The following is a 22,424-nucleotide window of genomic DNA, read 5'->3' as shown; positions in this document are numbered from 1 at the left end:
TGGTTATGATATCAGGGTAGCTGAGTGGTCATAGTGCTTGCCTAGTAATCAAAAGATTTCTGGTTCAAACCTGAGAAAAGTTAGTAGCTTTTTGATGGTTCGAAACTGGACCCAGCTGTCCTCGATCATCAGGCTTAGCTTTTGATCATAGGCAGGAGAAAAGCTAATTAATTCATCTCAAATCCTTTTACACAATTGGCTTGTAAATCTGTGGTGTGATATCGTCACTATACTGCACGTGATTCAATTCCTTTGATATCACGGACGATTAATATCAAACATTAGAAATGACAAAATAAATTTTAACAAAAACTAGGTATCTTCTTTATTGTTTTCAACAAAACAACATCCTAAACTATTTTCTGTTTACAAAACAATTGAAAAACATATGACTGTTTATATATTAATTATTAAACAGTCTTTTGGCAAACTTATATGAAATATATTGAGGGGTTTTCTTTATCAATGATTAATCATCGTACGTCAATCATCCCCCCCAAAACCCTCAATATATTTTTTTGAAAATTTTAAAACTAGGTGTTAAATTTGGATCTAGAGTCATTTCTGCACTTGAACCTCTTTTTCTTGGAATATGTGGTGTTTTTCTTTTTAAGTGTCTTTCTCTTAGAAGGTCTTGCTTTCTTTCTCCGTCCCTCTTCATTACTTCCTTCTTCACTTGCAGATTCCACATATTTTCCACCATTCTCTTTCCTTACTCTTCCACTACCTTCACCATAACTCTCAGACTGGTTGACCTGCCGCAACTTCTGACGATTTCTCAGTTGTAAGTAAAGGTATTCTATCTTTTTGGTCTTCCTTTCCCTTTCCACCTTTTGTTGGTACTGTAACAGACAATGTTGCCTGTTGCAGTGTTTAGGGACCATCTTGTCCCACTGCCTGATCTTCAGTTCTTGCTCCTTCCCTCTCATCGTATCCTTGGCCTCCTCGAAATATTCACACGACGTAACATTGAGTTCAGGTCGTATCTCGGTGTCCTTTGCGGTTGACGTGACCCCAGGAGCATCGGTCCAATGCAGGATCCCATCCTCATCTCCCGAGATGGCTGATGAGTCCTCGACGATCACTGTCCGTCGCAAGATCTCTTCTGCACCTCCTGTGATGACCGTTGAGTCCTTGACCCTCTCTGTTGGCCGCAGGATCTCTTGTCTATCTCCCAAGATGGCTGATGAGTCCTCGACCATCACTGTCCGTCGCAAGATCTCTTCTGCACCTCCTGTGATGACCGTTGAGTCCTCGACCCTCTCTGTTGGCCGCAGGATCTCTTGTCTATCTCCCAAGATGGCTGATGAGTCCTCGACCATCACTGTCCGTCGCAAGATCTCTTCTGCACCTCCTGTGATGACCGTTGAGTCCTCGACCCTCTCTGTTGGCCGCAGGATCTCTTGTCTATCTCCCAAGATGGCTGATGAGTCCTCGACCATCACTGTCCGTCGAAAGATCTCTTGTCTATCTCCCAAGATAGCTGATGAGTCATCAAACGTCTCTGTCTGACGTAGGATCTCTATACCTCCCGGAATGGCCGATGAGTCCTCAAACGTCTCTGTCTGACGCAGGATCTCTATACCTCCCGGGATGGCCGATGAGTCCTCAAACGTCTCTGTCTGACGCAGGATCTCTATACCTCCCGGGATGGCCGATGAGTCCTCAAACGTCTCTGTCTGACGCAGGATCTCTATACCTCTAAACAGAAAATAGTTTAGGATGTTGTTTTGTTGAAAACAATAAAGAAGATACCTAGTTTTTGTTAAAATTTATTTTGTCATTTCTAATGTTTGATATTAATCGTCCGTGATATCAAAGGAATTGAATCACGTGCAGTATAGTGACGATATCAATTGGCGACCGTGACAGGACTTTAAGAAGAAATGGCAAAATTAGGAGAACCACCAGCAGACCCGGTGAGTATGTTACTAGTAAAGATTTCGGCACAGTTAGATACTCGATCAAAACAATTGGATACTCATTTGGCAGGCATCAAAAATGTAATTTCATCCTCCATTAAAAAGATATTTTCTGTTTACAAAACAATTGAAAAACATATGACTGTTTATATATTAATTATTAAACAGTCTTTTGGCAAACTTATATGAAATATATTGAGGGGTTTTCTTTATCAATGATTAATCATCGTACGTCAGGTGTCCAGATTGGCTTAGCAAAGCAATGTGTTGGTAAACTAGGCTAGGTATTTTTTTTTTAATTGTGTATTTTTTGTCAAAAAAATTCAATTAATCTTTAGAGTTTTCTAACTTTTAGGAATGGACTGAAACATATCTATACTAGAGGCCACGAGAGTCTGCAGTAGGTGGAGGCCAATACCAAGACTGGACTAGTGCGACGTTGCAACATCACCCGTTCACTACTTTTTGACACTAATTGAAATATACTAAACAATAAATACAAATCAGCTATTATTATTAGATTTAGCAACAACGCACAGTCCTCATTGGCTCCTTCGATGTCATTTGAGAAATAGGTTCCCCCCTCAACTGCAGACTCTCGTGGACTGTAAATACGTATTTTTATTTAGAGTTAACCAGGCACTATTGTGGTTTCATAATTTTTTTTGCCATTTTTCCAAGCTTTGTGGACTTGTACAACAGTAAGAAATCAAAAGTTCCCGAGTTTCCCAAAGTCGAGGCTGCTTCGGCAGCTCGTGTTGTAGATCAGTCTGATGGAGAAGTGAAGGTAACAGAGGGAGAAGAAGAAGGAACAAAGAAAAAGAAACGCATCAAAGAAAAAGTGGGCTTCAGAGATCGTAAGGTAAATATATACAACCCAGTTTACAGTACTAATGATGTCGCGCCTGTTTCATAATAAAAAAATACAAACTAGCTGATCGCCCAATGGAAATCTAATTGAAATTACAAGTTACAACTTATGATTTGTAGTTTATTATGAAACAGGCTCCAGGTCATAAAAGCTTCTCCAAAGCTTCAAAATTTCTTATAATCCTTTCAGTTGGAGTTCTCTAAAAAACACAATATACAATGTAAACTCTTTTTAAATACTATTCTGATTTTTTTTTTTTTAATTAAAGCATTTAATATAACATCTCTCACTCCAAAACAATAACCCTACACCAGTTTGCCTCTTAAGAAAATTTACTGTGAGCACCCTTTGCTCATTTAAAGAGTTATGAGTTTGTTATTAAAACACTGAATCTCAATAGAAATCACAAAATTGGGTTTGTTACAAAAGGGCTGGCTCTATTTAAACTGAGTTCTTTTACAACCACCATCATTTGGACAGATTTGTTCAAATTATGTAACAACATTTACTCATTGTAATTACAACTATCAAACACACTGAGAAACCCCTATATACAACTTGGAGCCTGAACAAACCAAATAGATATAGTGTGATTGGTGTTAAGCTGATAATCATGTTTTAGCGATCACTTTGAACATTTTATATCTAATTGATCTCGTTGCTTCATTAGCATATCTGTATGTACCTTAAGCTCTTTTCTGGGTAAACTGTTTCAGGGCAAATTTAAATAGCTGCAACCCTTTCTTAAACAAACGTCCATTAATCTATGGCCAATCAGTCTCAATTTCTATAAATTTTTCAATGCCGTACTGCAAATATAAATGTTTCTAAGCAGAAAGTATTGTTAGATTAAAGAGTATGAGAACCGCATGAGACTGTACTCCACGCCCGATAAGATATTCCGCTACTTCGCCACGGTGAAGATGTCCACGACTGACGGCAGCTCGGAGATATACATGACTCCGGTGGATTTGCTACGAGCTATCACGCCGGACATGAAACAACCCGAGGGTAAAGCAGTGTTCCCTCGGTTGTGCATGATGTAGTCACTTCTACAACCTGTTAGGTCTCAGGCACCGGCAATTGGTTGAGGGTGCTTCCTAACTCTCTAATGCTATCCAGTCCTTGCTTTTATTAACTTTTTAGGTGGGAACAATTTAATGCTCCGATTGTAGAGATGACTTTAGCTGGGTGAAGCTACTCGTCAGGTGTAGTTCTTTTATGATGTTGTTTTTCAGAACTTGTTGTTTAACTATCTTTGTAGGTGGAACTGGGAGCTGTTACAACTTGACTGCAAAGGCTTTGATTGTCAAGGCTCAGTAAAACAAATTAACAGGAGCAGTTATTTTTTTATGCTATTTTTCTCGAACCTGTTTGTTAACAACGATTTTAGGTTGAATTGGGAACTGCTTATCTCGGCTGCAAAGAACTCAGTTGTTTAAAGACTCAGTAAAACGACTCAGCAGGTGCAGATATTTTATGGTACTATTTTTCTGGAACTAAGTAATTTAACAAACCTCTAAGGTGAACCTGGAAACTGTTGCAACTGAAGTTGTATTGGCTTCTATAGCAATAGGGGTGTTGTTAATGCATTGGTGGAAAACTAATCTACAGGTGCAGATCTATTGTGATGTTATTCGTCTGGAACTAATTAGTTCTACCAACTTTTTAGGTGGAACCGAGAAAATCTGTAAAGGCTTCCACTATTGAATGCTGATTGACTCCATTGTTTCCAAATCTGTTGTAAGAAGTTTCTTTATATATAAATCTATCCAGTGCCACATATATTATAATTTTGTTTACTACAATGTATATTAGTTTTTGAACATATTTACACTGTACACCCAAAGTGATGTCACAATGTTGAGCGATCCTGTATATAGTTGGACAAATACTGGTTTAGAACCTAAAATTCACAACCAATGGTTCACTTTCATGAAACCAGTGGACTTTACCAGATAACAAGCTCATTAGGTTGATTTTGAATTGCTAATGTCTATTTAATTAGCTCAAGACGCTACAACTGAGCTACATGTTTGTCACTTCTAACCAGTTATTTATTTATTCACCCATCTGGACCTTTTCCGTTAATTCACTACGTTTTTTTCAGTTGGAATTTTATAATTATCCCTATCTCCAATTTAGGATTAGGTTATTTCAGGTTGAATTTGGTTAGTCATAGACATAAACATATAATCTTTATTCAAGAGTACAACATGTTGCACCAGAATGGCGTTATACAATTAAATTATATTGTTAAAACTTGTTATTAGTTTCCTTGTAGCAGCAAACCTAGGTACTCGATAAGCCTAATGTTATTGAAATTGATTTCATTGAAAATCAATTCAGACAAATGGGAATTCCCTAAGTCGGCAGGTTTGCTGCGGCGGGGGTATTTAAATATAATTGAACTGAATTGAATTGAAGCCAAGCTAAAGCTCACCCCTTGATACCCAAACAAAACCAGATATTTACCAGCTTGGAGTGTGACTCACTATCAAAAGCCTTGCTCAGGTCTATAAAGACCCCAGGAACATTATTTCTCGTATCCACTGAGTCTATTACTGATTAAATGAACTTAACACTAGCACTAATCACAGACTTTCCGGATTGAAACCCATGTTGTTCTTTATCTATTAAGTTGTAACAGAAATTCTGTTAATTTTATGCTTTTTCAAATATCTTAGAAAAGGAAGGTAATAAAGATGTAGGTCTATATATTTTGAAGGTATAGTGGGGTCTTTCTTTTTAAAAAATGGTTTAATTTTAGAAATATTAAATTTTTCAGGAAAAATACCTGTAATAAAAGAAGAGTTTACAAGATGACATAATGGATATTTTAAATAGTCAATTACTGTTTTAATAATAGGCGTGGAGATGCCATCATAACCAATAGAAAATTCATTTTTAAAAGAAAAAACTATTGATTTGATTTCTTCTAATGATAATGGTTGAGGAAGAAATTGTTTATTTGAGTGGCTTAAAAGGGGCGTTTGATTATTTATTGGGTATGTTTTTGATTATTGGGTATGTTTTTGATTATTGGGTATGTTTTCCCAAACATACCCAATAATCAAACACCTCTTTTAAGCCACTCAAATAAACGGGGATGATTTCTGTTTCATCCATGATGGCATAGAAGTGCACTTACCAACCTGGGATCACTGACGTTTTTGTTTCTATGCTTTAAAGTATTGTTTTGTGGTTAGATTGGGTTAGAATGAAGACACTAAACCTCGATTGTGTATTGTTACATACAAGTTATTTGGAGTTGGTGAATTAACAGAAAAGGTCCACCCTTCTTTGTGTCCACTGGCAGTTCTTTATCAACAAGAATTCACATGTTTGTTACGTAGTACAATAAATATAACTATACTAACTTATTTTATACATTCAATATCTCGATCATTACTTATATTTATTATTTATAGCATTCCCAGCACATCTTCTACGTAAATATTTCGTCAGCTGTGTTGACTAATGGTGGAATACGTTCACATGTTTTTTTGCTGTCAGATTATAGAGTACGAGAACCGCATAAGACATTTCTCCACGCCTGATAAGGTTTTCCGATACTTTGCCACTCTGCAAGTTTCGCACGTTCACTCGTCCGGGGCCGAGTCTCACGAAGTGTTTATGACCCCTGACGACTTTCTCAGGTCAATGACCCCTGGCATCAAGCAACCAGATGGTACTTACTGATTATGTTCCTTGGAAACTAGGTTTGGCAAATAGAAGGTTAAAGCATATTGTTAGTAATAAATTGAAAACATTTGTCGGTGGCACATTGATGAAGTTATATTTACAATATCAATAGCTTTAACTTTCTGTTTATAGACAATTTTTACTTAGGTTTAATTGTTTAAAGCTCTATCGATGAGTGTGTATGGTTTCAAAGTGTAATGAAGTTTATTTTATTACCATTTGCTTTACACATGCTTCACAACTGAGTGAGATCACAGAAGATAGTTACATGGTCCATAGCTATTTCAATATACTGTTGAAAATGGTTACATACCTACCATTTACTGATAGTCAAACCAGTTAAGTTAAGTTTAATTCTATGAGCTGTGTGGAAGTAAAATTGACAACATTAATAAAAATAGTTGCTCTGCCCGTGCTTTGCAACGGAGTGAGAATACAGAAGAGAATATGTTATTCATTAAATCTATTGTAAAAAAAAAACAAAAAAAAAAACAGGTACACACAAATATGGGTTCAATTAAATTTTTGTTAAGGTAAAAATTGTTTAGACTAGACAGGGGTTCATATTGATATTTTTTTTATTGTTGGAGTACCGGTACCACTACCTCAATAACTAAATAAGGTGGTGTATAAAAAAATAGAAAATATAAATTTACATCAAGTACCGTGTGTTTATTTTAAACAATGAAATACATAATGCAAACCAATGTTAGTTAGATAGTATAATTAAAAATAAAGGAGAACATTTGTTTTCAGAATTATAAAAAATAGTATTGATTCCAAATTTGACAAATAAAACGTAAAACTAAAGTCCAAACTAATAATAAATCAGTCAATTATTTTAAACTGATATCACCAGTGTCAAAACAACGTACAAAAACTCAAAACATCAAAACAAAGAGAAATTGAGGGAGGTGGTGGGAGGGAGGAACGTCGAGACATGAGTCACATCCACTGAGACTCGGGACGGAGACGGCTGCTATGAGGGATGGCACGGGGAGTGTATAGTTCAATCCAAAATTCCTACAGAAAATGTGATTTCTTAAACATATTAAGATTCTAATATTAATTATAGTTTTTTTGAATAATAATATTTTTAGTTTAAAAACTAAATTTTATAAAACTAATGAATAATTTTATGTATTTATATCGGCAGAAGCTTTGTATACTTGAATGCTACCACCCTAGTACTCCACCAGTGGTTCGCGTACCACCATTTAGGAACCGCTGGACTAGACTAAAAATTGTAAAAGCCAGATACAATGATTTGATAGAGCTTTTAAAATGTTTGGTGTAACTTTGGTATCAATTTACTTTCAAGCTAAAATACCCCTGCCTCAGCAAACCTGTAGCCTGAGCAAAAAATTTCCTGATTGGATTTTCACTGAAATTTTTCCTAAAAAATTACAGACGTTAAAAGTTACAGACCTGTTAATATAACATAAGGTTTAGTGATTACTTAGATTTGCTGCTACAGGGTAGGTAATAAATTGTAAGAGAAGAAGCAAACTACAACCGGCTACTTATTTTCTATAAAAATAACATAGGAATTTTAAATGTACTATGTTTTTTATTTATTGATGCACAAAAAAAGGAAACCATTAAAAACTAAAACTATAATTTGTTAACCTAGATATTTTGTTACTATGTTTCTTTTCTTTCTTCCACGCCAATAACAAATTTAAAGTCACTTGCCAAAGTTTAGCCAAACCGTTACATTTTGTAAATGCTTAGATTTTGTTTATTATTTTATTTTAAGGTCCTAGCTTTAATTAAGTTGTACCATATGCTGATGGATTATTTTCTGCTTGATTTTTCTACACTGTTGTTGAGTGTAACTTTTATTTGCTGATTTCTAGTGCAGCATTTTTAGCTTCTTTGCAGCTGATGTGAAATGCCGACCATCGATAATTTATGTTTTCTATTTCCATAGTCTATTTAGTGAGTAGTATCAATTATTTTTGCACCTTTTGTAAGTAGTTGAAAATGTTTCATGTTAGTTACTGGTTTTAATGCACAAATAGAGATTTGCACTAGCTTTTTTTAAAAATAACACTTAAATGATGCTTGATTAACGCATGATTGAAATTGGTGCTGCCATTTGCTTTTTGCACACTAAACAATGCTTGCTTGCCTTAACGTAGATTGTCAGGGTGTAGTGTTTCTCAACTTAACAAATATTTTGTATTTTGTCTGGTGAGTCTAAAAAATGTTAAATAATTGAAATAGTTATTATAAATTTATAATGCTATTAATTTTTATGAGAATCTTTCTCTTGTAGGCCTAGTAAATATAAAGAAGTAATGTTTGTTTTTTAATCTTTCTATCAGTCAAAGAGTAAAAGGAGTTTCATTTGAAATTTTTACAGGATTTATTATTTGGCAGTTCGATTTCACAATTATTATTAAAACTTAAATTACTTGTATAATTAAAAAATATGTGATTCTCATAGGGCACCTCACTTAAAGAAAGTAAAAGGTACTATTATTATTTATATTTTAAATTTTCGTTCTTAAAATAATCGTTTACACAATTGTGGCTTAAACACCTTTTAAGGATAGAACAAACCCACCGTTGAAAAAATAAATGGGAATTTTCTGTTTGGAAGGCATTTTGTTTGCCGTTTAAATTGAGATGCTAACTATTGATATGATCTCCATGTTACTACAGTCAACAGTGTATTGTTGTTTTTAATGTATATGAAAAAAAAATAAAGACCTTAAACCTTTATAATCGTAAATACTCTTTTTAAGTAAAACTGTGCTACTGTACTTTATACAGTATATATTTTTAATCAATTAGCCTTTTGTGGCTAGGTGTACATATTTAGGAAATCGTAAACTAATAGATCTAGTTTGATTTTGATTTCTAACATTTTTTACAATTTTTCAGGCCTTGGTTTGGACCAATACAAACGATATGACCCAAAGGTGAGTTTATTATGTATGTTATTTAACATAACTAACAATCTGTATTTTGTATTTAAATTGTGTTTTTTAATTTTGACTAAAGATAAAATTATTTTTGAACAGTGAGTTTGAGAAATTTTTTGGTTTGTTTTTTGACCAATATTTTTTTCCTCACTTTGTGTTTTATATTGTTTTTTACATTTTAAACTTTGTTATCAGTTTTGTGTTTTTTGGTTTTAACATTGTTGTAACAAAAGTTGTAACATTGTTGAAAAGTTAAACTATGTGAAGCTTTGCAGTTTAAGGAGGCATTTCTATTTCACCTGCCATTTCTAACATATAGCCTGATAAGATGTAAAAAAATATTTTTCCATAATTTGTTACCCGCTCTTGTTAAGTAAATAAAGAAAGTTTGACTAAGCTACCCTCAGCAAATATGTTTGTTGTTTATGAGTTAATGTTAATGCATAAACATGTTATGCACATAACAAACAATTGTATTCCTAAAGTTTTATTCATCTTATTAATATCTTATAATTCTTGAAAACGAATGAAAATGAAACAATGAAAATTAACTCTCTTAGCACTCTTTATTATAACATTCAGATAAAAAAGATTGCAATGACAAATTCTATTCTAAAAGTTTTTTAAAATTGTAATATTGTATTATTTCTCATCAAACCATGACATATTGAATGGTCTGTTGCTGCCTAAATAAATTGTGATTAAAATAAAAATAAAATAAGATCATGTTTTTTTTATTATAATACTTTAGGTTTACATTGTTGGTTAGTTTTTATTTGTGAGATAAGTTATTGCGTAAAATCTAATAAGTTGGTGTTAAATGTATCATATCAAGCTGAACAGTATAATAATTTTCATTTATTTAAAGCTCACTATAGACATGGAATTCGTGCTTATTTTTAAAGAATGTTAACTTTTCATCCATATTAATTTTTTTAAATTATTTTTTATATTATAGAAACAATATCAGAACCGGTATATTAAAGGATATCTTGCTCCTCATTGTAGGCTGTAGAGGAAATATTTTTTGTCTAGTGTGAGTGAAATAAAAAAAATATTTAGTGAATGATTCAGTTGTTTTAAATATGGGAAATTACTTAAATGTTATTAATTGAGTGTTAAATTGCACTGTTTAACCAAGTAACTTTGTCCTGTTAAACTAAATTGTCTTGTAAAAACTTTCTATAACCCTCCAAGTAGTTTTCCTTTTTTTTTATTTTTTAAGTATTTTCAACATAAGGTTAATTAAAAGCCATTTACAAATTTAACCTATATTGACCTCCTAATTGCATCATTATTTTTTATTTGATTTCTATTATATTTTCTTTCATGTAACACGATAAACATATTAACTTTTAGTTTTAAATTGTGATAAAAAAATAATAATTTCAAATCACTTATTTTGTAAGTTATCTATTCAAAATGTTCATTTTATAATTGAAGGAAAAGCTGAAAGAAAATTTTAAAAGACTACTAGACTAAACTCAATTAAAAGTTCTCTGAATCACAAGGTAAAAAAAATCAACGCTGTAAAAATTCTATAAAATTACTAAGAAGTATTTTAACTGTGATTTAGTAGGCTACTATGACAGTATTAAAGTTGTCCAATAATTTTAAGTAGTAATATTTAGTACTTGGAGGGTTGTACATTAATTAATACAAGTTAATAAACCAATTCCAGTGATAAACTTAAAAGTAAAGTAAATTTGTCTGTGGAATGGTTGTTCTGTTCGGTCTGTCTGCATAACACGCTTTCACTAGAATGTCTGCTGTATTATACATATATGTTGTATATATAATTACTGTCTACTTTGATGTTTTTCAATTGTTTTATCACAATTCTATTACAACTTCAAAACTCTTTTGTAATAATGTGCAATTTATATTTTCAAATTATTTCTGTTGATTCTACTCTTGAATTTATCACACTGATTAGACATAAATTAAATTACTTACCACTTTTTATACTAAACTCAAGTTTTAATATAGATAATTTTAAACGTTTATTTTTTCTACACTGAGGTCTTAGTGTTTATAGACCATTTTATGGAAAACATCACACAGTATGCCTAAACCCTCATTAATCATGTCTCCATTAACATGGAATTCACATCCAGATTCAAAAAGCCATTTAACAGTGTATACAAATTCCATACTTCATGTTTGGAATGTAGACACATTTAAACTACACAGCCTTATTGCGTCGTTTTCTGATTAGAAGTGCATTCTCGTCACTTTGCATATTAGGGCAACGGTGTTGGTGGATAGAGAGCCCCGAGTAACTATGCCATTTTCATGATTACTGTTAGCCATAAAATAAAATTAAAAATGTATGTACTGTAGAACGTCGATAATGTCAAAACACTGGACCGTCAATAATCCAAATTTGTCTCAAGGAAGAAATACAATTTTGTACCTTTTTTAATTTAGCTGTAAAAAAACTAACCACTATCACAGTAAAAAGCCTGTCATACATTTTTTAAAGCTCAAATTTGTAGTGTGGGATTTAATACACAAAACACCTGTAAATTAAATACAAAACAGTGCTTGAACATAAAATATTATTGAAATTCATATCTCTTTTAGACTCTGTGCTGTACCTTTAATAGAAAATATACAATTAAACAGTTTTTTACTCAAATTGTGCATGTTGGCCATTTTTGAAAGTAATTTTGATTATCCAAATAATTTTATAATCCGGTTGGAGTTCGGTCCCGAATAACCCAGATTATTGACGTTCTACTGTATTACATTTAATACACTGTATCGTCTTTTCTTATTCTTTGTTTTAAAATACTGAATACGCTATCAATCTTTTTTGTTGTTTAGGATTTTTAATTGTAAGTGATACCTAAACGGTTCTGGCATAGATTGTTCTAATCAATGTTAAGCCTATTGTATTTAATCTAATTTTCATAAATCCAAACAATTTGGAATCCCTGCCAGATTAATCAGGGTTTGCTGTCATTCATGTTGGCCTATAGTTGTTCATACATTAATTCAAATTGAAAAACAACTGCAATTTCAAATAGTTGATTTAGATAAGGAACAGATACGACTTATATCTAAATCAACTAGTTTCTCAACACCATTTCCACAATCCACATACACACCAATGTATTTACTCTACTAATCCTTATTCACACAGCTGGTTTACTAATATCTGTTCGCGTCCGTTCTGTTCACAGAATCATGATGAGGTACTTCCTATCTCTTTCACTCACTCTGGTTACTTCTTATTCTTCTTCTTTTACTCCGCTTATGCATCTTGTTTCAAATTTATTCAAGCACACTGTGTCTCGCTTTTAACTTTAAGTCGTTTAATTTGCAGAACACGATTATGGCGAGAGCATTTTTATGTTAAGCTTTAAGGAAAGATGTAGAAATAGATGGTAGTTTCTAGTGAATTAAATTTATTTTTGGAGTCGGTGTTAAACTGGTGGCGTTTTATCCTGTTTAGTTAAAGCATGAGATATGTAGATGGTAGCGTTATAAAAAAAGGACAAGATCTAAAAATGTAATCTTGCGTAGAAGTTTTATACTATAGTTAAATCTCAAAGCAAAACTCACAGTATGCGTTTTTTCTGTTTATTAGGTCTTCTGAATTCTCTTGTTTGTATTATACGTGTACAGTCTATAATGTGCATAACCCCCTTAAAAATATACAATACCCCAACAAATAATTTATAATTGTATCACAGATAACCGATGTACAGAATGCAGTGGATTTAGCTTAGTTTGTAACGAATCTACACACTCCATTTATTATGTTTTGCATTTTACCAAACCTTATTTCTCTACACTATCACAGAGTAGCTGAACTGATTACAAGTTCAACTCCATTCTATGTGCACAAAGCATTGCCTACAGCTGGTCCAAATTGAATGTACATCCTTAGTACTTAAAAGACGATGATAACAAAAATTAAAAGGCAGTCATTGGTCTTCTTTTAAGCCAATATTGTAAAAATACTATTCTCAAAAAGTGAAAAATATTTTTTGGTTTTAGCACTATCTAATTGAGCAACTTATGTTGAGTGAAATCCTAAAAATTAATCTAATCACAACACCTCTTTTTACATTATAAAAACTAAAACTCCATTAAATGCTTCATGTTTACTTACTGTTAAAAAATTATAAACAGTTGATAACACTTGATCACTTCATTATCTTAAATTTAAAAAATTAAATTTAAATTTGACCAGAATCACCTGTTTGGAATACATTATTATCAAAAACATATTATAATGTTAATCAATACTTGTGATTTTAGGATCTTCATGAGTGTGATTTTTCAATTAAGGTATTTTCAAATATCAGTTTGGCTCTGGACACGGTTGGGTGATTTTCTGCATTTGGGGTTTGATCACTCGAAACTCTGATTTGAGAATTTCCCCCTTTATTGTAGAAGAGTGTCATTAAATTGTTAGAATGTTATGACTATTCAGGTGCATGCACAATTTGTCTATGTTATGTTTGGCTGCATGATTTCTGTCCTGAATGAGAGTAATGTATATAAACAGCATGATACTAAAGCACACAGAATTATGGAAATATTTTATAAAACAATATTTGTCCAAAAGGACATTAGATAGAAGAAAAATATTAATCAGGGCATTTCTTTCTTACATATTTTGGGTGATGTCATATGTTTGTTGTTCTTTAATATTTATTTAGTTATTATTAAGATCATCTGGAGATTGTTTTTGTATTGTATTTACAAATAATTCAGTTGGTAACATTTTATTCCTAAGATAAAAATTGTTAATCAATATAAAACTTCTTTATTTGACATGGTGGCAGCGGTTTAGTTTAAAAAAAAAAATGCCAAAAAACAATAGATTATCAATCAGAGGAAACAAATCAAATCAATCATCAGAAACACATAATGTTCTAGAACCAAGACAGCAGCAAAATAGGACTACATCAGTCATGTTTCAACCTCCTGAACCTTTTGATTCAAAATATCCAGAATTATGGGAAAAGTGGTTTAAGCGATTTGAAAGGTATAGAATTGCATCAGGACTGGACAATGAACCTCAAGTAAAACAAGTAAGCTGCTTAATTTACTGTATGGGGCCTGATTCTGAGGATATATTATCAACAGCACACCTCTCAGAAGATGACAAAGCCTCATATGAATCTGTAACAGAAGCCTTTGACAACATATTTACTGGCAAAAGAAATGTCATATACGAACGAGCAAAGTTTAATTCAAGATCACAACAACCAGATGAATTATTTGATACATTTCTGGAAGACATAAGCTCAATGGCCGAACACTGTTCATTCAAGAACCTTAAAGCAGAACTAATAGGCTACGTGATAGAATTGTAGTGGGTATAACTGATAAACGTTTATCGGCCCAATTACAAGAAGATTCAAATCTTACATTGGAAAAAGCAGTTCAAAAATGCAAACAAAAAGAGTCTATCAGCAAACAAGCAGCTGAACTAGAAATGATATGCCAAGGAAAACATGCAGAAGTTGACCGAATCAAATCAGACCAAAAACAAAGTGCAAGATTTAACAAAACCCATGATTTAAAGACAGCTAGGAAAGAATGTTGTTGGAACTGTGGAGGTCCAATGCACCCCAGGCACTTATGCCCTGCTAAAGATTTAGCATGCCATTACTGCCAATAAATCGGTCACTTTGCCAAACATTGCAGAAGCAGATTATTAGAGACTAAAACAACGGACAACACGAAGAGACTCAACGAAATAAGACGTTTGGACAAGCCTGACAACACTGAAGCTTCAGTAGCATATTTAGGACCTGTGAATGCTTCATGCTATGACTCCAGTTCTTGGTATGTAGAAATATTTATCAATAACCAGTTAGTTAAAGCGAAACTTGATTCAGGCGCAGAAGTTACAGCCATTCCTTCAAATGTAATTCATGCAAAACTTATGAAATCTGACCGTATACTTAGGAATGCTGATCAGAGGGAACTAGATGTAAGAGGTATGTTTATAGCAGACATAGCTTACGATGGGAAAATGGTAAAAGAAAATGTGTATGTTGTTGCAGGATTAAATGAACCTTTACTTGGAATTCCTGCGATTAAATCTTTAAATCTCATAACCCTCAGAAAACCTGATACTGCAGGACTTAACTCAATTACCTTAGACTCTGTATTAACTAGCCACCCTGAGCTTTTCATTGGTCTGGGTAGCATTCCAGGAGAATATAAGATTGAATTGAACGAAAACGCTCAACCGCACTCGGTTCGAGCTCCAAGAAACATATCAATTCCTTTACGTTCAAAAGTGGAGACAGAATTGAACAGAATGTTGGACTTAGGAGTGATAGAAAAAGTAGAGTCTCCAACTGACTGGTGTGCACCAGTAGTACCAGTACTCAAGCCCAATGGTAGTCTACGTTTGTGTGTTGATTACACTGAACTTAATAGGAATGTTAAACGGCCAAAGATAATACTACCAGATGTAGAAGAAACACTAGGGCAAATTGGGCGCTCTAAAATATTTTCAAAACTAGATGCCCAGTCAGGGTTTTGGCAGATAAAAATATCACCTGACACAGCTAAACTAACTTCTTTTATTACTCCATTCGGAAGATTTTATTTCAAGAGATTACCCTTTGGCATTACAAGCGCACCAGAGTTTTTCACTACACAGTTGTTTAAACTTTTAAATGGTATCGATGGGGTATTATGTCACATGGATGACATACTTATACATGGCCGAACACAAGAGGAGCATGATTACCGGCTCACTCAAGTATTAGATCGCTTAAAAAAAGCAAAGGTTGTACTGAACAAAGAAAAATGTTCTATTTCCCAAACATCTGTGAAGTTTCTTGGAAACCTGATCGACTGTGATGGTATCAAGGTCGATCCTGATCGTATACGAGCACTCGAGGAACTTCCCCCTCCTAAAGATATTGCGGGAGTTCGACGATTAAATGGTATGTTGAATCAACTGAACAAGTTCATTCCAAACTTAGCTGATAAAACTGAATCATTCCGTGAGCTTACTAGAAAGAATAGACAATTTTGTTGGACAAGTCAACATCAAGAAGCCCTTTCAGACATTATACAGACCGTCAATGAATCAATATCTTTAACTAAGTATGATGTAAATGCTGAAGCTATTGTTATAGCCGATTCATCAGCATATGGATTGGGTGCAATGTTACTTCAGGTTGAAGATAAATCTCCCAAAGTAGTGATGTTTGCTTCAAGGACCTTACAGGACTGTGAAAGACGATATGCCCAGATAGAAAAGGAAGCTCTTGCATGTGCATGGGCCGCAGAAAAGTTTTCTAAGTTTTTAGTCGGAAAAAAATTTAGAATCCTAACAGACCACAAACCATTAGTTTCGCTCCTTGGAAGCAAAGACCTAGACACAATACCAGCTAGGATTCAGAGATTCAAAATGCGATTGATGAAATTTGACTACTCCATCAAACACATTCCCGGAAAAGAAATGTTTACAGCAGACACATTAAGCCGAGCGCCGATCCCAGATTCTACAGATGAGTTCACAAAAGAGGTAGAGGCACACATTAAGGTAATATCTTTAAACTTTCCAGCAACACAGTCAAGATTGGAACAAATAAAGAATGCCCAGATCCTGTGTGAAGAATGTCAGATGTTGGTGAAATACACAGAAAATGGATGGCCTAAATATAAGAAGGATGTGCCAGAGAGTATGAGAAAGTGGTATACCTTTAAAGACGACCTATCTATAATAGAAGACTTGATATGTTATAAAGAAAGAATTATTATCCCATTTGAACTTAGAAAAGATATCATTAATAAACTGTACGATGGTCATTTCGGGTCTACACGCACAGTCCTCCGAGCGAAACAATCTGTGTTTTGGCCAGGAATTACAACAGAGATACATAACTTGATTGAAAATTGTGACACTTGTGCTAAACACCAAAACCAAAAGTCAGAAAAAATGATTCAATCAGACACTCCTGACTATCCATGGCAAAGAATTGGCTGTTGTGGACTATTATTCACGGTACTTGGAAATGATAAATGTGTCCACAATGACTGTAGATGAACTAATCAAGAAGATGAAAGCCTGTTTTGCTCGATATGGGATCCCTGAAATCGTAATTTCTGATTCTGGCTCACAGTTTACAAGCTCAGAATGGAGAGCCTTTGCAGCCGATTTTGGGTTTAAAGCTATTTGTTGTAGTCCCTTACACCATCAGGCAAACGGTGAAGCTGAAAGAGCAGTCCAAACGCTTAAAAAGATGCTTACAAAGAACAAAGACCCCACTCTTGCATTACTGGAGTACAGGTCAACACCAGGTCCATCAGGGTACAGCCCTTCGGAATTGTTGATGGGAAGAAGACTAAGAACCTGACTACCGTCATTGACGAAAGATCTCAAGCCTAAAATGGTAGATCACAAGACATTTAGAGAATTGGACAAACTATATAGAGCAACTCAAGCAGATTACTTCAATAAACGGCATGGAGTGAGAGATGAAAAGCAATTCACTATTGGATGCAACGTGTATATTCCTGATAGGAGAGAAGATGGGAAGATAGTTAATAAAGTAGCTCCAAGATCATACACAGTTAAGACAAACGAAGGCATGTTACGTCGCAACGGGGTAATGCTAAGACAACTACAACCCAAAACATCTGATGACCCTGGAACTGAGCCTAATTGTTTTTCCTCATTTGGTAGACAAATAAATCCACCAAGAAGAACATGTCTTTAAAAAAAGGGAAGAGAAGATGTCATATGTTTGTTGTTCTTTAATATTTATTTAGTTATTATTAAGATCATCTGGAGATTGTTTTTGTATTGTATTTACAAATAATTCAGTTGGTAACATTTTATTCCTAAGATAAAAATTGTTAATCAATATAAAACTTCTTTATTTGACAGGTGAAATAATTACTAATTTGTCTTAAAGATTGGCTAAATCTGGTACGTGATTTGAAATGGTTAGCAAGTTCTTTGAATGATTTGTCTCTTTAACTTTTGGAGGTTGTCTTTTTGTAAAGAGATTTTCAATCCTGAGGAAAGCTTTTGACTTTTGCTGCTTTGAAATTGGACCCAGCTGTCTTTAGTTTATGAGCTTTCAATTTAAGCATTTATCCAAAGCATCAGTTGGTCTTAGTACTGATAGAAATAGTATATATCATCACTAGGGCGTAAAGTGAATCTTATCAACCTGAGCTCAACAGAAAATGAGTAAAGGTTGAAAAGACCCTTTTCCCCCTTGTGATGAACTATATGTTTTTTCATATTACAACATTAACAAACTCAAGTTAGAAAACAAAAATACTTTTCATGTAAAGATAACCTCTCAAAACGACTTCCAACTTATTTTCAATTTTGCTAATACAGTACCCAGGGGTGCCCACAAGGGGGGGGCTGTGACGCAGACTGCGTCATTGAAATTCTTGGGGGGGGGGGGCTCAAAAAATTCAAATGGGGGGGGGGTGGCTAAAGGTAATTGCAACAGTGTTCAACGTGATGACAATCCAAAATATATTACGAAGTTGTGGTTACGTTTGGACCGCCTATATCAGCGCCCCCAAACGTGAAAATATCACTTTTATTTCAACCATGAATATATTGTAGTTTAAATTAACTAATATGGGAAATTACGATGTACATTTATTCAATAAGGGTGGGTAATTATCAAGGATAGAACTGATAACGGTATGGATAATAAACATTGACAATTACGTCATTAGCTTTACTAGCGTGTTTACTTTTTATATTCCTGCTACATGTGACCAGTTCTTTTTTCAAATGAATGTTATTTGAACCAAACAGCTGTTTCAAAACAAACTGTTATTGTTTTTACTTTTCTTTGTTTACACTTATTTATTTAGCAATTAATGCAGTGAAATTGATTTAAAGGATAGGTGTGACGATTAGTTTTGATTTTAGGACACCAAAGTTAAATTATGTGTACTGTGAATTTTATTGGATATTATCGTTTTATTCTAGGTCGTTTCTATTCAGACCTACTGGAAATTGTGTATAGTAGTTGTATTGTGGTGATAATAATTATGGAAGAGGCAGGTATGCTATGGAAGGCGGTATCGTTGACTAGGTCTATACACTTCTCAATTGACTATTACTCTCTCTACTGTAGGCTACTTATAATCAGTGTATCAGTGTGCGTCTGTGCGAATCGGCTGCAAATCTCACTTCAACGCTTTTCACATCGTAAACATTGCAGAATTGCTGTTTTATTGTAAAATTGTCTGATTTAAAATGCATATCGTATAGGCCTATGATGGAATAAAAACATATTTGGTCACACAACATTTGTTTACAAGATTATTTTTCACATTAAAACTGCAAGAAACTTTGTCTTTATATGTGTAAACTAGCTGATCTGAATTGTACACGGTTTTAACTGACTACTGAATTCCCGTACGTAGGACGGGCTTACACCTCGTTATTGTAAATTTCAAATCATTTATCTTGGTTCAGTTGTCCAAACGGCAACGTTTAAAATTATAGCTAACTCAAACTCAACTAATCACTAGCCAAACATTGCATTGCTATAAATAACGTAAATATTAAAGGAACCTTTAGAAAGTGTTATAAGGTTCTGCTCATGATAGACAGATAGGCTACCGATAGGTGCTGTATCACAGCATAGGAATTGATAGATAAGTAATAAAAAAGTGTAAAATTATATTTAGAGATAATTAAAACACTCTTAAAAAAGAATGTAACGAGAACAATCTTGTTATTCTTTTTCTTTGTTCTTTAATAGGTTTCTCTTCAATTCATACACAAATTCAACAAGTCGCCATATTTAGGCCTACTCATTGGCCAATCACAGCCTTACTAAAGTTACCATGGTTGAAAATCACTCAATCACAGTTTACTAAGCATTATATCGTCATCATTCCCCAGCTGTTGTATCTGACATCTGTTGTAACATAGCGCACATCAGACAGAAGTGTAAAACGGAGCAGACGATTGTTGGCGCAAGCGTTGTTTCCATTTCATTTTCACCAAAGGAGCTGTGATGTTTCAAAAGGGAGGGAGAGGGGATTGTTATATCGAGAAAAGACGCTGACAATTCGTTAAGCAGAGGTTACGAACGCTATATGGATATTCTGGCAATAAAAAATTCCTTAAATTGTGGTGACTTATAAAACTCTAATTTTATTTATATAGAAAGATAAGTTTTCCAGTCCTGTACAACACTGATTCACGGTCTTTTCCCTGTAATCAAAATTCAAGTACAACCTGATACACACAGAATCTCCGGTTCCCGACCTGGATGATGGCTCTAGTTATTTAATTTAATTTACAGTTACATATTAGTACCCGTGATAAATCAAACCCGTTATGTAAGCCAAATCACACACGACTATTAATCTCACTTGGTTTTGGATTTGCTTACAAACGTGATCGTAAATGGTTACAAACGTGATCGGAAATGGTTAGGGCCTACACAGTATTTGTCAACAACATTTATTTAAACATATCAGTGACAGCTAGGAAAAGGAATCTTTATCAAAACAGCTGTTCGTAATTTTGAAATTATCTTAACAGATTATTAGTATTTCATAAATTATTGATGTATGTAGTAAACATGGAGAAAATAAACTAGAAAAATCACACAAAATTGTGTTTTTGATCGTCCGTTATTTTATTTCCAAAATAGTGAGGCCATATTTTAATGGCTATAAGGACTCTCTCGCCAATCCTGTGGATACAATTAAACCATTAGAATCATAATCGGTACTCTAGTTTTCTTTAGAGTAGGCTGCATAAAATGCCTTCTGGGCCGTGACAGACGGACATAAATTGAGATAAGACTTGTTTCAACTTCTTCAATGTATAAAACATAAATAACCCAAAATATGTATAATTCTGAGCAATGTACAGACAAACCTATAACTTTATTCATATCTTCATATAGATTAACTGGGTTTGAATTTTAAATATCTAAAAAAATTATAAAACTTCTTTTATAGTTTTAAAAATAGTGCTGGGTGGGGGAATAATGTTTCTCATTTGTTGTGTACATCATTTATGGTGGGGGGGGGGGGGCTGTTGCTCAATTGGGGGGGGGCGTAGTGGGGGATGGGCACCCCTGCAGTACCAACCCAACAAGCAACTGTCTATTACAATTGTGTTAGTATTCATTATACTATCGATATATCAAACTATTGACAAGTAAGCAATAAGCTACAACCGATTGGAACAATCGATACATACTTTCTCAACTTATTATGCGGTTGCCTACAGTCAAAATCAACAACTGAGTTAACACCAGCTGACTTTTACTCCATAGGAACTAAAAATGCTTTTTACTCCCAAGGGAAAAAGAGCTGCTTTAAACCCGCAACACATGTATTGAACAGTTATTTTTGCAGTGCTGCAGTAAGACAACAAAATTAATTAAATCATTCCTGACTTGTAACTCATATTTTCATGCATATTTTGTTTACGACTTGCCTGGTTTGCCTACCCGTCTCTAAATAGTGATTTAGGATACAGTTCCGCAGAGAACCTGTGATATAATATCGGACAGATGTTGTTTTTGTGTTTGGTCAAGACCATTTAGGAATTTTGTGTAAATAGCTTAGGATTATAAACTTAATGCATGAGCTAAATGCATGATAAAAGTGATTCCAGTTTTGTTCCTATTTTTGTCTTTCCGATGTCCCTATTTGCTTTAGGTACTGATGTATTTTCTTACTAGAAATGTAAGTGTTAATAATTTATATAAAGTGGATAAAATCAAGATTTTAAACTGCAAGAAACATTTTAAACCTATCTGTAATGTCCGATTGTAAAACATAAGGCTAAAAGTGTTCAAACTATTAAAACTTGTTGATTTGATTTGATAATACATTCTGTTTTTAAAAACACTCTTTTACTTGTGTTTTTAGTAGTATATTTATGAGGCTGGATAATTTTTTTAAATTATTTTTAGTATTATCAATTATACCTATCTCGCCTAGATTAACCTAATCTATTAAGTTGCTAAACTACTGAGGCTTGGGTGA

The 22,424-nt window shown here is 33.7% G+C and overlaps 1 protein-coding gene across 15 annotated transcripts in view; it reads left to right on the top strand.

Annotated features, from left to right (window-relative positions):
• LOC128987974 (calcium uptake protein 1 homolog, mitochondrial) overlaps nt 1-22,424 on the top strand; it is a 51,089-nt gene that overhangs the window by 9,968 nt on the left and 18,697 nt on the right. For 12 of the 15 annotated variants that reach the window (XR_008490306.1, XR_008490307.1, XR_008490305.1 and 9 more), the window contains exons 4-7: nt 2,604-2,784; nt 6,310-6,484; nt 9,391-9,428; nt 13,704-13,733. Coding sequence is in view for 7 of the 15 variants with exons in the window: in XM_054409133.1 (XP_054265108.1) it covers nt 2,604-2,784; nt 6,310-6,484; nt 9,391-9,428; nt 13,704-13,733 (424 nt within the window). In the remaining 8 variants the exon portion in view is untranslated. Of the gene's footprint in view, nt 1-2,603; nt 2,785-3,641; nt 3,805-6,309; nt 6,485-9,390; nt 9,429-13,703; nt 13,734-22,424 lie in introns of all 15 variants that reach the window. The other 3 variants (XM_054409131.1, XM_054409134.1, XM_054409135.1) reach the window with 3 other exon arrangements.

This window comes from Macrosteles quadrilineatus, unplaced genomic scaffold (genome assembly GCF_028750875.1).
Source record: "Macrosteles quadrilineatus isolate MER2022 unplaced genomic scaffold, UCM_ALF_1.0 Scaffold_2__2_contigs__length_208266976, whole genome shotgun sequence".
Classification (NCBI taxonomy): domain Eukaryota; kingdom Metazoa; phylum Arthropoda; class Insecta; order Hemiptera; family Cicadellidae; genus Macrosteles; species Macrosteles quadrilineatus.
Note: the sequence above shows the minus strand (reverse complement) of the source record. Positions and strands in the feature narration are given on the sequence as shown.